Source organism: Contarinia nasturtii, unplaced genomic scaffold, assembly GCF_009176525.2.
Source record: "Contarinia nasturtii isolate CC-2019 unplaced genomic scaffold, AAFC_CNas_1.1 Cnas_scaffold_5736, whole genome shotgun sequence".
NCBI lineage: Eukaryota > Metazoa > Arthropoda > Insecta > Diptera > Cecidomyiidae > Contarinia > Contarinia nasturtii.
Genome location: NW_022203005.1, coordinates 2,324 through 18,378, shown reverse-complemented (window position 1 = coordinate 18,378; position 16,055 = coordinate 2,324). Strand labels below are relative to the sequence as shown.

Below are 16,055 nucleotides of genomic sequence, written 5' to 3'. Positions count from 1 at the left end.
GGACGGATCACCAAACGCAAACGTCGTAAAAACGATTTACACGCGGCGCGCACCATTTCGATGGGAATATCGTTCCAAATCTTGACGATTTTTTTTTTGAATGCATCCAATTTTGTTGTTTTCGTAATCTTCAGATCATTTACACACAAAACAGTCCAATGGATTTAGGTCTGGAGACGATGGCGGCCATTCGTCTTTGGTAATAAAACCAGGCACATTTTCCCTTAACCACTGTTGCACTTTGTTTGCTCGATGTGCCGGTGCTCCATCTTGCTGAAACACCCATGGCTCATCACAAAACAGAGTTTCGGCATGTGGCAGAAAGTTTTTGCGCAATATTTCTTCTTCATACACAGCTGCGTTAATTTTAACGCCTTTGTCAACGAAAACAAGTGGAAATTTGTGGCCGGCTGAAACGGCGCCCCAAACCATGACACTTGACACATTTTGAAATTTAACGACTAAATCATCTTCAGGAATGTCAATTGTCGCTGCATAAACGCGATCATTTTGCGCATTGAGACTCGACTGCAAAAGGAACAACTTTTCATCTGAAAAAACAATGTTTGAGGTTGCGCGCCGGCGTAGCAGTTCTTTGCATTTTCGCTTTTTGTCTTGCTTATTTTTTATTGTTAAACCGTGTTTTCAGGTTTTTTTTAATAGTTTCACTCCCGAATCTTCTTTCAACACACTTTGCATCGAAGATCGACTGATATTGTGCTCACGAGCCAAGATTCTGGCGCTTCTTTTGTTATTTCGACGAATTTTGTCTCGTACTTTTTTACCAGATCTTTGTTCATACAGATTTTTTTCTGCCCGGTTTTCGCTTCACATCGACTGTTCCAGGTTCCTGGTACCGTTTTATGGTGCGATGAATAAATAACAAATTGATATTTTCGGTCTGAATCCGCCGAAAAATATCCACTTGTCGCAAACTTTTTTTGTGCAAATTCAAAACGAGTTGACGTTTCACATCCATTATATCGTACAAAGTAAATAAGAGCTGCGCAATAATGTGCATCATCACAGAAACAGCCAAAACATGAATAAACATAACGGTAGACTAAAGAGTGATTGGAAAGCAATATAGTTGTAGCTACGTAGTTACGAAAAAAAATATCAGTTATTCTGGGCCACCCTGCACATGTATATTATTCACAGTACACAGAAAAAATATATATACGATATTCACATGTTCTTTGTATGTCAAGTTGAGCTATTTTTGCCACAATTCCACTATCAAAAGCCATATCTTGAAAACAAGAACTTTCTAGAAGAAGCTATGTGGCGTTTTATAGCTTAGATTTAGGAAAAAATCGGTGAAATTTTCAATGCACCAAGTTAGGCTCGTTTTCGAGATAATGGCCGATACGCCTGCCAAACGGTAACTTTTTGGTTTTTGGTACATTTGGCTACTCCAAATTGAAATTTTTAAACCAAAAATGGTACAATTCGATAGCTTACTTCAAGACCTTTCCAACGATTTGCATAAGTGTGTCAAGTGGATGTGCCTCGGTGACCGTGGGGACAAAAGTCAAAAAGAGACTTTGAAAGCCGGCCACGGTCAACATGGCGGCTTAATCGAAAAGTGCCGAAACAAAAAAGTCTTAGTTTTTTATGTGATTTAATCACAGAAATTTTCAAAAAGATCAAAACAACTACGCAAAATCGCGGACAAATAGACAGATTACCAATATGACTTTTATAGCAAAATCATATGAAATTTTCAAATTGCCAAATTTGGCCAAATTTTTCGAACGGATTGATCGATTTTGACGTTTAAAGTATCGTTGAAAAGGTATCGATCTGCAGAATCAGAATATCAATGTTTCCATTCCTTGAAAGGACCATATTCTACCCTCACTTGCTTTCTATATCACCTGTATATTTTTTTTGAGCTTTACGTTCCGAGCGACATCTCTATGTGCTTGGCATTGAACTCGCGATCCAAACGAGCACCAAAGGCAATTAAAACATTTTTTTTTTGGTGCGAAAAAGTCAAAAATGTCAACTGATTTTGTGTGAAGAAAAACCATGTGATATGCAACGTCCTCGCAGTTAATTTCGATGACACAAACTGTGCAAAGTAATTTCAATTTATTTTCCATCACAAATTCACCAAATACAAATAATAAATCGGTTTTTGTTCAATTTACACGGTATATCTTTATCGAGCGTAAAATGACAGACGTCACAACAAATGATTCCGTATTCAAACTTCAAACAACTAACATTCTACACAAACTTTTTGTTCTAATTTTCATGAGCACATAGAGATGGCGCCATCATGCAGTTTTTTACATCATTTGCCATTGTAAGTGATGGTAGACCATATTTTTGAGACAGGTGGTCCGATATTTAAACTTTTGAATTTTTCCTTGATTTATGGCTTAAGGGCTTTCCAATCGAGGTCAAAGGTCTTCTAGTTCTGAATATCTTTTTAGCAATCTGTTTGTCGCTACTTCACTAAGCATTTACAATTTTTCTTATTCTCAAACTCTTTCTTCAATAATAAATGAATGATAACACCCTCGCAAACTTACTCCCAGAATTTACAAAGAGATAACCGCGTAGAAGTAGCAAGATGTTCATACAAACCATGGTCCAACAATACAATCTCAGCTGTTCCGTCATTTTTTTTTCGCAAAAAGACTAAAATTTAAATAGAATATTTTATCGTATAAAAAACCTCTGTCGAGGTGAAGAACGAGTGACAAAACCAAAATTTGAAACTCGGAATGTCTGATATCAATTTTATGTCGAAAATAGTTGGTTACGAATTCTTCTGTCTTTTTTGAATAAAAAATTGATATACATTTGTATATTAAAAACATTGCAGAAATTCCTCCTTTTTACTGTCAGCATGGACTACTAACGCAATGCAACATTCCGAATATACAAATATTTATTAAGTTTTCATTCATAGTACACAGAAAAATTATCTAACAACTATTTTCGTCACAAAATTGATATCAGAAATTTTGTGTTTTAAATTTTGATTTCTTCACTCGTTCTATACGTCGAAAGAGGTTTTATATTTGATATCAGTAATTAATGGGGGACATTTTCCAAATTGAAGATTCAAAACATCAAAAATACATAAATTTGAATAATTTTGGAATACAATGAAAATATGGTCTTTTGGGTGATTTTTTGGCTCCAAATGACATAGTAAGCCAAAATTATGAGTAATGGGGACGGCACATTTTCAGTGGTGTGCGGTATACACATTTTTTTACCTTTGACTTGGGGCCTAAATCGAAAAAATTTTCAATATAAACTATGGATCCTTTTTTGAGAAAATGTCCCTTTTGTGTCCGGGCAGACGGTCATAATTTGGCCAATTTGGCGGCCAAACTTTACAGCCTGGACATTTTGTGTGATTGCCTTGAAAACTGCCTAGAGATTTAGTGACTCTATTATTTCGGCGATTGGGATAGACCTTCGGCCACTTTTGGCCATTTATCTATTTAGGCCTATTGCCAAACAGCTATGCACGCATGTGTAACATTTGTCACTTTTGTGTAATATTCGTCATTTTCATAGGTGATGACGAGGGTTCCTAAGGTTCGGATTACTCAACAATTTTGGAAATGTGGACCTTTTTTTTGCTCTTCACTTCTTTTGGCCGAGAAAATTCTTTCGATTTGCTAGGGTTTTTCGCCAAAAAAGTGAAGAGCCAAAAACGACTTTATCCTCATTTGCTAGATAATTTGATAATTTTGAGTTGAAAAATTCTTCCAATTTGCTAGGGATTTTCGTCCAAAAAGTGAAGAGCAAAAAAACGATTTTATCCTCATTTCCGACAAATTGTTCACTTCGTCAGGAACCCCCATTGGATTTTTCCAGGGATCCTGCCACGGAATTTTGCTATCAAATCCCCAGGGGAGCGACGTGAAACGTACGATTAAAAACTTGACATCAGAGCCAGTCCCTCTTAACTAAAAATGGTACAAATTCTCAATAGATGGCGCTTATAAATGGACAAACCCACTTACATTTTATCAGAAGAAAAATGAAAAATATTGAAATATTTCCAAAATATTTAATTTAATGATTTTAATTTAATGATTTTAATTTAAATAAATTTAAATGGAGTGCCTTCTAGTGCTTCTCTGATTATAATAGTTTTAAAGTACTATAGAAAATATCAAATGTGATATTTGTTGTTTCGAAATGTTAAAAGAGAAGTTTTCAAGAAGAAATAAGTTATATTTATAATTTTATAAAATATTTTAAAGGACTCAATTTATTTTATCCTATATGATATTTCATTATGCTATACTGACTGTCGACAAGATACACACGCAACGGTGTTGACTATAGTGCATGTATATCGTATAGTGTACACTACACTCGGCACTGTTGTGTATCATGCGCAGTATAGCTTGCCAGACAACATAAGACATGTGCACAAAGGCACACTGAGATATATATGATAAAATAAATTGAGTGCATAAAATATTTTGTAAAATTATAAATCTAAACAAATTTCTTCCCAAAAAATTCTGTGCATTTTGACAATCAACCAATACAATATTTTCGACATATCGAAATAACAAATATCACATTTGATATTTTCTATAATTCATTAAAAACCATTGAAAACAAAAGAAGCACTAGAATCACATCTTTTAACTTGAATTAAATTGAAACCCTAAACTAATTTAAAAATATTTCAATATTTTTCATTTTTCTTCTAATAAAATGTAAGCGTGTTTATAAGTCGATTTATGAGCGCCATCTATTGCGAATTTGTACCATTTTTAGTTATGAGGGACTGGCGCTGATGTCAAGTTTTCTCATGTCGCTCCCATGCAAATCCCCCCCCCCCCTTCATGGTCATTTTTGTGTAACAAAAGTTTTCTCCCAATGTTTCACTCTCCAAAATGGTGAATTTTTCAGTGTTACAACTTATTTTGCTGATTACTAATGAGCGCGTCTAAATCTATTGTTTTGGTTCAAATTTGGATGTGCTGTAACCATAAGAATCACCAAAAATGTTTGCTTTACCAAACCAATTTTTGGCACTTGGTGACAGTTTTGAAAGGATTGAGCTGACAGATTGGGAATACGACCGGACTTTTTGCTTTTTATAGAATCTTTATATTCATATTAAGTCCATGAAACACGATACATGGTTCGAAGACAGATTGGTTCATCTTTAGACACATGCAGAATTTGTTTTGAACTTAGCTGTCCAAAACCATTTGAGACACTTTTTAGTAAATCCAATTTGAACGTCATCGCGAATGGAAATTTTTGTGCAAATTGTATTTGACAGTGGAGTAGGAGTCTCTTTAAGTATCCTATGTGTATTGGTTGACATTTTTATTTTTGTTTATGTATCGCAATAAACGCCTGAATTTAGTCCAAAGACTTTCTTCTAGATGATCTTGTTTATGCAGCGCAATAAACGGTTGAATTTACTCTCAAGACTTTCTGGACATATGTTATACGTACTATTTTAACGTGTTTGTTGTTTGTACAAACAGTCCGAACATTTTCTACGAACGAACACAACACAATTCTACGATTGAACGAACGAAGAAAATGTGAATAAAAAAACGCTACAAGTGAACGAACGGTTCGTTCGTAGGTGTTCGTGGACGCTCTGTCAAAAATGCATTTTGGATTTTTTAGAAAAAAAAAGTTTCAGCAATCATTTTTTTGCCTTTCGATTTTCAAAAAAGTCGATGTGTGAACATTTAAGCGAAAATTTTTAGATTTTGTATGAAACCCAATCCTCTGATTTACGAATGAGTTCTGAAGAAAGGTTTTGTATAGATTCATGGTGCTTTAGTATTGGGCGTTGGGAGTTCAAAAATTGATGAGTTTTGAGGAAAAATATTAATGGAATGATTAGTTTTACATGACTTTTTTTAAAATTTACGGACGAAAAAAATTGTTGTTGAAACTTTTTCTTCCTAAAATGCATTTTTGTGGGCATATTTTATAGAGCTCCTGCAATAGCAATACTATTACCAATTCCTTGAACCGCGATGAAAATGAGGATGCCTACAAGAGCGCCGTAGACATTTTCAAAAACAGAAAACCACCCTAATATACATTTATATAATTTTGCATGAATACAAACCATTTCCGCCATGAGGATCTATGAAATACAATAAACGTGATATTTTTTAAAATTTAGCCTGAATAATATTATATATGGCGCATGCTTACAAACTAGAAATCACAAACTGCATGATCAAAGCACTTATGGGAACTCATAAGTTGAAAATGTAGTGTGCAAGAATACGCCAATGAAAAATTTGAAAGTAACCATTTTTTCTCAATTTACCAGCATGAATGAATCCGGTGTTAAAAATTTGCTCAGAAAACACCTTGAATAGTTTTCGATCAATATCTGATAAATCTAAATTGTCTCTTTCTATAGAATGAGCGTCAGTAATTTTGTATCCTTCAATCCATTCTGTTGTTAATACTCGCTAGAAAGAAGTAATAATTATTCAGAAATATATATTTTAATATATAATATATACCTTTGATGTTAAGTTCCAGTCGACCCAGGGCACGTGAACGAAATCAAATTTTTTAAGCTCTTTGGCGCAACGTTCTGAATTTTCACCCTCTTGAATGAAATCCAATTCCTTCAATTAAATATTAATTATATAAATTTACTACCGCATTCATTTTGGATTTAAATTGATTGCTCTTATTGCCTGTTCTAAATTTTTGCGAAGGTCTTGTAAGATCCAAGTAAAGTCAAAGTTTTTATGAAATAATTTTACAAAAGACAATATAGATAAAATTGTGCAAATGTCTCCGGGAAATCGTTTGACTAAGTCTATATATTGTACTTTAACAGCAACATCACGACCATCTTTAGTTTGCGCGCGAAATACTTGAGCCAAGCTGGCAGCTGCAATTGGTGTATAATTAAATTTTGCAAATAGTTCTTCAGGTGATTTGCCAAATTCTATCGCAAAAATATGTTTCACTTCATTCCGTCCTCTTGGTAAGCATTCATTCTATTAAGAAAGGGAAGAAATTACCTCATGATTTTGAATGGTTCGATTTGTTTTTATTTTTTACCTCCAATTTGCTAAGTGTGCTAATATATTCGTATGGCAAAATATGATTTATTGTTGATACACCTTGACCAATTTTTATATACAGGCCACCATTAGCTAAACAACCATGATGTGAAATTAAGATATATTAAAAATGATTTAAAAAGGAAATTACAAATTCGTCGACCTACATAAACAACCATTTAACAACCTTGTGGCGCTACGCAAATGTATTTCCTTCATTTTCTGCAAAAGAAAAAATTATGCAGCATTGCATTCATTTTTTTACTTTATGAACAGATTTTATAAATGTCGCATAAACTTTCATCCCTTTTTACCTGTTCTTTCTTGACAGTTCCATCTGATAAACTCAGCAAATTCCATGAATAATCCATAGAAATCCAAACAGCAATTCTCAATGAACGAAAAATGCGCGTGACACCGTAATAAAATTGAAAGTCGTTATATGCATCATAAGCAAATGCACCAGATGTCAATCCAAGAAACTTGTAATGCTTTTTCTGCCCTAATTTTAAATTTTGATTAAAAACAACTTTTCTAACCACAATGGATTTATTATTAAATATTTCTCTTGCTATTTTGGAAGAAAACATTTTTCGTTGATGTAGAAAATATGTTGTATGTCAATGTCAAAACCGGAACGTTCCTAACCTCAATGAATTTTAAAAATGCTTAAATTATAATGACATCAATTATTAAAATTTTGTTTTCACAATTTCGTCGTTTGAAAAATGTTTTTAGAATTTGCTCAAGAATTCACATTGAGGACAATTTCAATAAAAAAAATAATAATATTGAAATCAAAAAATTCTTTATTATGTCTTTGACAACCTAAAAATAAAGTTACCAATATTGGTTTTTTCAATTACAATACTTGGTAATTAAAAAAAAAAAACGTTATTTGGAGTTTGTTGTTTACGAAAGGTTGCTATTTTGAATGTGTGGATTAAAAACGATAATAATATGACATTTATTTAAGTATGTTATTATTGAAAAAGGGAAACTCCTAAAATACACCAATTATAGCTTTTGCAATATTCAGTTAATTTTTGAATATTTAAATGAAAATTTTCCAAATCAATTGTCGCTTTTAAATTGCTTCCGATAAACAATTAGCTTAGCTAGAATATAATTTTTGAATAACATTATAGATTGACAATTGATTAAAATTTTATATAGAAACTTGTTAAAAATTGGAAAAGAATTCCAGAGTTGTACACCTGAAATAATCGATTTTTTGAAGTCTTTTTTTAATAATGAAAGAAGAAAATTAGATGCTGCGTATATTTATAAATGTATGAAATATAATGTTAATTCGTGTTATTTTAAGATTAAGTTGCTCTGAATATTCTTATCTCTACATGTATAATAAAAGAAACTTTTATTCTTTTTCTGTGGTGTAATTCATTTAAATAATAAATTAACGTGTGTTGGCATTAACACAGTTGTGTAAATTTCTTCCTCTTATATCATTTGTCTATCAGTTTTTTACATATTCAAGCAATTACAACGACTTTCCGCATCTTTTTCTTCATTTGGGGAATCTTTTAGAACAACCTCTTGCATGTCTTCGGGAGATTTATTTTCTGTTGAATCCATTCCAGGTAAAGCGGCTGCAACTCTTCGGAACAATTGCTTTACATTATATCCGGACTTAGCACTGGTTTCAATAAACATAACATTTAGTTCTTTTGCTTTACGTTCACCTTCCTCTGTGGATACTTGACGTTTGTCAGACAAATCTGTCTTATTTCCAACCAGCATTATGATAACATCACTTCCTCGTTCAGTTCGTACATCATCAATCCACTTTGATGTTTGATGAAATGAATTCGCATTAGTTATGTCGTAAACAACGACAGCTACGGTTGAATCTCGAATATACGAGGGAATCAATGATCTAAAACGTTCTTGGCCGGCCGTGTCCCACAATCTGTTTTGCACGAAAACAACACAAACAATTAACAAATTTTTGGTTTATATAAATTTAATAAATACTCACTGTAGACGCACTGTGCGGTCTTCTAAGTACATGGTCTTGGACAAAAAATCAATGCCTATCGTCGCTTGATATGTATTGTCAAAACTGTCGTACATAAAACGAGTAATCAATGATGTTTTGCCTACACTTTGTTCACCCAAAAACACCAATTTAAATTTCCGTAATGGATTTCCGAAATCACCACTAGTCGACATTTTTGATTCTTTTATTACAATTTTATAAGGAATACTTTGTGATTTGTTCAACTTTTTTTATGTATGTTGAGATTTTTTTCTTTAAATTTCTTTGAATTTAATACCCTATTCACTAAATATAAAATGTATTACAAATGACACGTCAAAGCGACATTGGCGTTGTCCATAAAATTCAAGCGACATCTATCATTTCTATTTGGAAACAAAAAATGAATATTATACAATATACTATTATAATATTGAAATCTTTGTTTTTTACTGAACACACAAGTAATTTGGTATTTGGATCTGTTTAGAAATGAATAAAAATGAATGTACAATGTAGGGTGTTTCCCGTGTCTGTAAGTAAAAAATTGGTATTTCTCGAATTAAAGTACACAAAATTGATCGCATTTGCAAAACGCATCGATTGATATTAAGACTCCCTGAAGAGAAAGATACTCCATTGTACACAATATGTTTGTGTATTGTTCTGATATTATGAACATTGTTATTGTCATGTGCTCGGAACTCTCCAGTTCGCCTTATATTGTTTTCGTTTAAATTCTTAGAATAATGTCTGCAATATGAAGAAATCCGTATGGAAAGAATATAAATTTTGATGGAAAGAATATAAATCCATTGTTTATTGTATAAAGAAATGAAACGCATACATTTTTTTCGATAAACACTTTCTCAACGTATCAATTTCAAAAACAAGCATTTGTGATCGGTATGGACCAGTGGCGACAGTGTGATGATGATAGTTCACAGTTTAGTTGTGTGACATATTCAATAGAACAAAATTCACAATTGATTCAAAATTATAATTGGTGTTTTTTTTTTCAGAAATATAAAAATTCGTATGAAAATGAAATCATAATTTGTGCCGACAAACGTTGAATTTTGTTGTATTCACACAATTGTTGTCATTGTAACTATAGTTTTATTCTGAATTCATCACATTATAATATCACAGGAGATGTGTTTTCGAGATGAATTTCGCCGTAAATTTTCCATTTGATTCTTTTTTTGTTTTGATATAACAGAACATTTGCAAAATGTCAACTGCAAAATTCATCGCTCAACCAAAAAAAAATTCAGTTTTGTACACATCAAACATAGAATATTTACTGTCAATTGTTTTAGCTGATTCAAATCATGACAATACTGCACATTGTATGTATAATCAAATGAAAACCTCTATCGAGGTGAAGAACGAGTGACGAAACCAAAATTTGAAACACAACATTTCTGATATCAATATTGTGAAGAAAATAGTTGGTAGATATATTTTCTGTGTACTGTGAATATAAACTTAATATACATTTGTATATTCAAAACGTTGCAGAAATTCTCTCCTTTTTACTTTGAGTTCATACTGACGCAATGAAGCAACCTTCCGAATTTACAAATGTATACACAGAAACAGGTATTCGAGTACGCTAACTCGCACTTGAGGTGTTAGTAGAGGCTTTACCCTTCAAAATGAGTTATGCACTCTATTTAACTCTATTTTTGGTGTTAGTATCATCGAAGTAAACGCATCACAGTGAAAAAAGAGATACATGTGTAGTACATCTGTACGTTGCCGCATGCGTTCAACGAGTTATGTTCCCTTGCGTGCATATGAGTCTGTGTATACGCTAACGAAGATGATTGCTAAGTGTATCGTCACATACGTTCGATGAAACTAACACCAAAAATAGAGTAAAATCGAGTGCGTAACTCATTTTGAAGGGTAAAGTCTCTACTAACACCGCAAGTGTGAGTAAGCGTACTCGAATACTTGTTTCTGTGTATTATGTTTATATTCACAGTACACATAAAATATATCTAACAACTATTTTCGTCACAAAATTGATATCAGAAATGTTGTTTTTCAAATTTCGGTTTCGTCACTCGTTCTTCACCTCGATAGAGGTTTTTTATTTGATATCAATAGTTTTGTTTTTGAAATATGAATTTGAATCTTTTTCAAATACAATGAAAATATGGATTTTTAGTTTTTGTGAAAATCCAAATTTTGGTACATTTGGCCGATTTTTGGTGGAATAGCCATCCAAAACGGTCGATATTTTGTTCAATTTTGTTTAGCTAGTCACAGAGCATATTTACAGAGTCATTGGAGTACATTTTGGTCCATAAAATACTTCAAATGTTAAAAGTAACATTTTTTGTCATTTTTGGCCACTATTTGCACTATCGAAGGCCATATCTAGAAAACTTGAATTTTTTGGGATATAAGCTATGCGGTGTTTTTTAGCTTAGATTTGGGCCTAAACTAGGTGAAATTTTCAATGGACCAAGTTAGGCTAGTTTTTGAGATAGTGTACGTCATGTGTCCGGCCGAACGATACATTTTTGATTTTTGGCCAATTTGGCCACCGCAATTTGAAATTTTCGGACCGTAATTGGCACTATTCGATAGCTCACTTCAAGACTTTTCCAATGATATGCAAATGTCCGGGGTGTGTCACATGGAGGCAACTCGGTGACTGTAGCAACAAAAGTCAAAAAGTGACTTTTGGAGGCCGGCCACGGCCAACATGGCAGCCATATCGAAAAGTGCCGAAACATTTTGTGTACAATTATCACAGAAAGTTTCAAAAAGATCAGAATCGAGTACTCAAAATTGCGGACAGATATACCAAATGACTTTTATAGGAAAATCATATGAAATTTTTAAAATGCGGAATTTTTTGATCGGATTGATCGATTTCGACGTTTGAGATATTGTTGGAGAGGTATTGAGCTCTTGAATCAGAATATCGATGTTTCAGGGGTCAACGACCTCATTTAGTGCCATCTTTGGCCGTAAAAATGAATTTTGACCCTTTTCTTGAAAGGACCATATTTTGAAGACAGGTGAACCGATTTTCAAACTATTATATTTTTTCTTCCCAAGGGCTTTCCAACCATACAACAACCGCGGCCAAAGGCCTTTTGGGTCTGGATTTCGTATATTTCGTGTATATATAAAGAGAGTTTGACTTTTCAACACACTAATGTGGTTGCGTCACTCACGCGAACTGCCGTCCGCTGTGATACAATGCATTATGTGAAAAATGCTGTGTATTTAATCCTGTTCACACAAGTCATTTCAAATAAGAAAATTTCATATCAAGAATTTCGCAACATTTTAGTTACATCGTCATGCCGAGTGTTATTCGGACATCAGTTGTGTCGACGTTAATTTATGCGCATTTGATATTATGCCGATTTAATAAAAATACTTTTTTCGAAAATTTGCAATTTTTTCTCATTTTTCATTTTTACATCAAAAAAGCAATTTTTTGCCCTCAGATCATGAAAATATTGAAAGATAAGCAATATTGCAATAATTTAAGTCCCAATATTTATGAAATTAATTCATTTTAATATTCTTGAAGATGTGATTGCAAGCATGTCCTCCAAATTTCCATACTTTACACGACAAAAATTATCAAAAATATGGCTTCAGTGTATATTTTCCCTTTTTTCAGTGTATTGATTACACTGGATATTTTTGGTTGAATCGGCTCACTATTTTCGGTGTAAGGTATACACTCCAAATGTCTGATGTATATTTTTCACTACTTACGGTAGTGGTGTATATTATGCTCCAAAATCCAGTGATTTATCTACACCATGCGTGTTTCATTTACACTAGATGATAGTGACGCACTGCGTTACTTATATTTCGTGTAAAATTTAATTTCAAAGTTTCTTTTACACTAAATATCGCAGTGTATTTAATGCACCGAAATTTACACCAAAAAAATTGGAAAAATACGTTAAATAATTAAAATTTTGCTTGAATACACCAAAATTGGGCAAATACACCGACATTTTTTGCGATTTTACACTAATTTGAAAAATTTTGCCCACCGAGTATATTTAAATGTCACCTGCATGAATTGGTCTTATCCAGCACCATGGACAGTCCGTCTCAATTAATATTCGTTCATTTGGTATATGAGCATCTACTTCTAGTTGTTGTTCGGATTTTAAACCTTAAACGCACAGGTGGGGTCTCACAGGCCCTAAGAGTTGTTTAAAAAAAAAAAAAAAAAAAAAAAAAAAAATTTTAAATTGGAAAATTCCGTTGAGCGCTTTCTTTCTTAATATCATATCTATGATATACAATCAAATATTTCCATGTTTGATGCACAGATGGAGTTTTGGAAAGTTTTATACCAAAAGCTAACGTAAAAACACACCAGGGGTCGCTTTAGGCCTCAAAGGATTTTGTATGAAAAATGACATATAACCAAATATGAAACTCAAAGACATTCGTTGACACAACATTCAGTGTTTACATTCCGGTAAACAACAAAGCAGTGATTTGTTTTGAATATATATTTTTCTTTATATTTATATTTATATTGTCTTCCAAACGTAAATTTTTATTCGTTGACATCTTTTTCCGCTTGTATTTTTACATGAAAATATTCGAGACAAAAGGTAAAATATTTTATTTCGCTGTTTTGCTTTTTCGATTGGTTTAATTGTGCAATTATTTTTGTGATTCATATGTGTAGAATGTTTCAACCGATAGTTAATTTGTGACGGCTAACACAGCGTCAAATTGCTGATGCAATGCAAGCAAATGATGACGATGAGAGTTTGGATGCCGATTTTGCTGACGAAGAAGAAAGTTATATCGATGACCTCACCGACAGTGAAGAAGATCATGAAAGTAATTTTGAAGAGGATAGTGAGAGCGAGAGCGAGAACGAAGACATGAACGTTGATGATGAAGAGGTAGAAGAAAGCACCGTGTTCACTGGCAAAGACGGAACTGAATGGGAGCACGAGCCGGTTCAATGGGCACGACAGCAACGCAATCCAAATCGATCAAAATTGATGACGGTCACAAAAGTTCCTGGTCAACATTTCGATAGTCCTTTCGACTATTTCAACGCAATTTTTTCTCAGCCGACGATATTGAAATTCGTGCATTTATTGGTTTACTGTTTGCCGCCGGTGTTGATAGATCAAGTAAGCGGAATTATCGTGAATTCTATGGAATTACACGAAGAATGCCATTGTTTCGTGCAACATTGTGCTTGACACGTTTCATGGAGTTGCTACGCTTTTTACGATTTGATGACAAAGATACACGTTCGGAACGGCGGCAATAAGATAAATTGGCTCCAATTTGGGACCTTTTTGATATGGTTGTGAAGAACCTAGAAAAAATGTATTCACCAGGAGAAAACGTGACTATTGATGAGCAGCTAGTGCCATTCAGAGGACGATGCAGTTTCAAACAGTATATTCCGAGCAAACCTGACAAATACGGTTTGAAAATTTTTTGGTTGGTAGATGCCAAAAATTGGTATCCACTAAAGGCAATTCCGTACCTTGGTCGAGAACGTTCTGGTGCTGCACGTCAAATAAACATTGCAAAAAACATCGTTCTCAATTTGTGTCAACCATATTACAAGTAAATATTGACTAGCAAAATTTCAAATAATATTTTTATACTCTAAGCTATGTTTTTTTTTATTTTAGGACGAACCGAACTGTTGTGTTTGACAATTTTTTTTCAAACTATGATACGCAAGCAGAGCTGCAAACAAATGGTTTGTACAGCGTTGGTACAGTTCGTAAGAACAAAAAGTTTGTCCCGCCTGAATTCAAACCATCAAATGAACGTGAAGTCGGCTCAAACTTATTTGGTTTCCGACGAACATGCACTTTGCTCTCGCATATTCCTCGACCGAAAAAAAGTGTCATATTTTTATCAACTTTGCATCGTACCGATAGAGTAGAAGAGAATGGCAAAGCTGAAATCAACATGTTTTACAACGAGTTCAAAGGCGGTGTTGACGTACTCGATGAATTGTGTCACACGTATACTGTTCAGCGCAAAACAAATCGATGGCCGATGGCATATTTCATGAATTTGGTGAACGTTGCTGGAGTCGTAGCGTATGCCATGTGGCGTACGGCCAACAACAAGCTCGATGATCGTGTGAAGGAAGAACGGAAGAATTTTCTTACGCGTCTCTACATTGAGCTCACGTATCAACAGATTGCCCGACGCAGTACACAAGGCCTAACGATTGGTCAACGACAATCAATTAGTGATATTCTTGGAAATGACACGACTGTCGTAGAGCCATCCACATCACGAGCTACCAAGAAGAACATTAGACGTCGGTGCCATATTTGTCCACGCAGCGTTGATCGAAAAATCAAACAAATGTGCGAAGTATGTCGGAAAAATGTTTGCAAACAGCATGCTTACTCAATCATCAAATGCAAAAAGTGTAAGAAGCAGCCTGTCATCAATTCTTCAGATTCAGAATGATATTCATGACATTTCACCACTCTTTTTTCTATTGCAATACTTTGTTTTTTTACCATATTTTCAATAGGATCATTAGATTCAAGCAAAAATATATCTTTATATGACATAAAAATTGTCACGAACGTAAATGAATTGAAAAAAAGACTGCCTTTTAGACTTAATTTTGACTGCAATTGATTTTTTTCATAAAAAAATCAACATAAAATTGTGATGTTGTATTAGAAAAATAAAGAATAAGCCATGGTATAACCTTAAAATGACATATTTATTTTATTTATTTATTTCACCGCCTGTTCTCAGACTGAATATATGTATCACAATTATTTTACAATATCATTCGCAATGAAACACTACCCGATCGAATATCCAGCCACCAGTCTTTTCGACTTCGGAGCAGCAGATATCGACTGTGTCCATTGCATATTTCTAAATCATAACACAATTGTCCTTAACTAGCCAATTTATCGATTATTAAATATCACATTGTCAAATTTAACAATATTATTTCTAAAAGTTTGTCT

The 16,055-nt window shown here is 33.5% G+C and overlaps 3 protein-coding genes across 3 annotated transcripts; 1 reads left to right on the top strand and 2 right to left on the bottom strand.

The window, feature by feature from the left end:
* Positions 1 to 2,539: 2,539 nt before the first annotated feature.
* On the bottom strand, positions 2,540 to 7,684 carry LOC116351564 (uncharacterized aarF domain-containing protein kinase 5). The gene is made up of 8 exons (XM_031783690.1): positions 7,376 to 7,684; positions 7,229 to 7,283; positions 7,060 to 7,154; positions 6,687 to 6,995; positions 6,507 to 6,614; positions 6,305 to 6,452; positions 6,098 to 6,115; positions 2,540 to 2,652 (listed from the first exon to the last, which is right to left on the bottom strand). The coding sequence occupies exons 1-8, from the start codon at positions 7,649 to 7,651 to the stop codon at positions 2,540 to 2,542; spliced, it is 1,122 nt and encodes a 373-aa protein (XP_031639550.1). The 5' UTR covers positions 7,652 to 7,684.
* A 644-nt stretch (positions 7,685 to 8,328) lies between these two features.
* On the bottom strand, positions 8,329 to 9,387 carry LOC116351567 (ras-related protein Rab6). Its single transcript, XM_031783691.1, has 2 exons — positions 9,061 to 9,387; positions 8,329 to 8,991 (listed from the first exon to the last, which is right to left on the bottom strand). The coding sequence occupies exons 1-2, from the start codon at positions 9,252 to 9,254 to the stop codon at positions 8,547 to 8,549; spliced, it is 639 nt and encodes a 212-aa protein (XP_031639551.1). The 5' UTR covers positions 9,255 to 9,387; the 3' UTR covers positions 8,329 to 8,546.
* A 4,170-nt stretch (positions 9,388 to 13,557) lies between these two features.
* LOC116351568 (piggyBac transposable element-derived protein 4-like) lies at positions 13,558 to 15,534 on the top strand. The gene is made up of 3 exons (XM_031783692.1): positions 13,558 to 13,679; positions 13,757 to 14,664; positions 14,733 to 15,534. The coding sequence occupies exons 2-3, from the start codon at positions 14,393 to 14,395 to the stop codon at positions 15,532 to 15,534; spliced, it is 1,074 nt and encodes a 357-aa protein (XP_031639552.1). The 5' UTR covers positions 13,558 to 13,679; positions 13,757 to 14,392.
* The last annotated feature ends 521 nt before the right edge of the window (positions 15,535 to 16,055 follow it).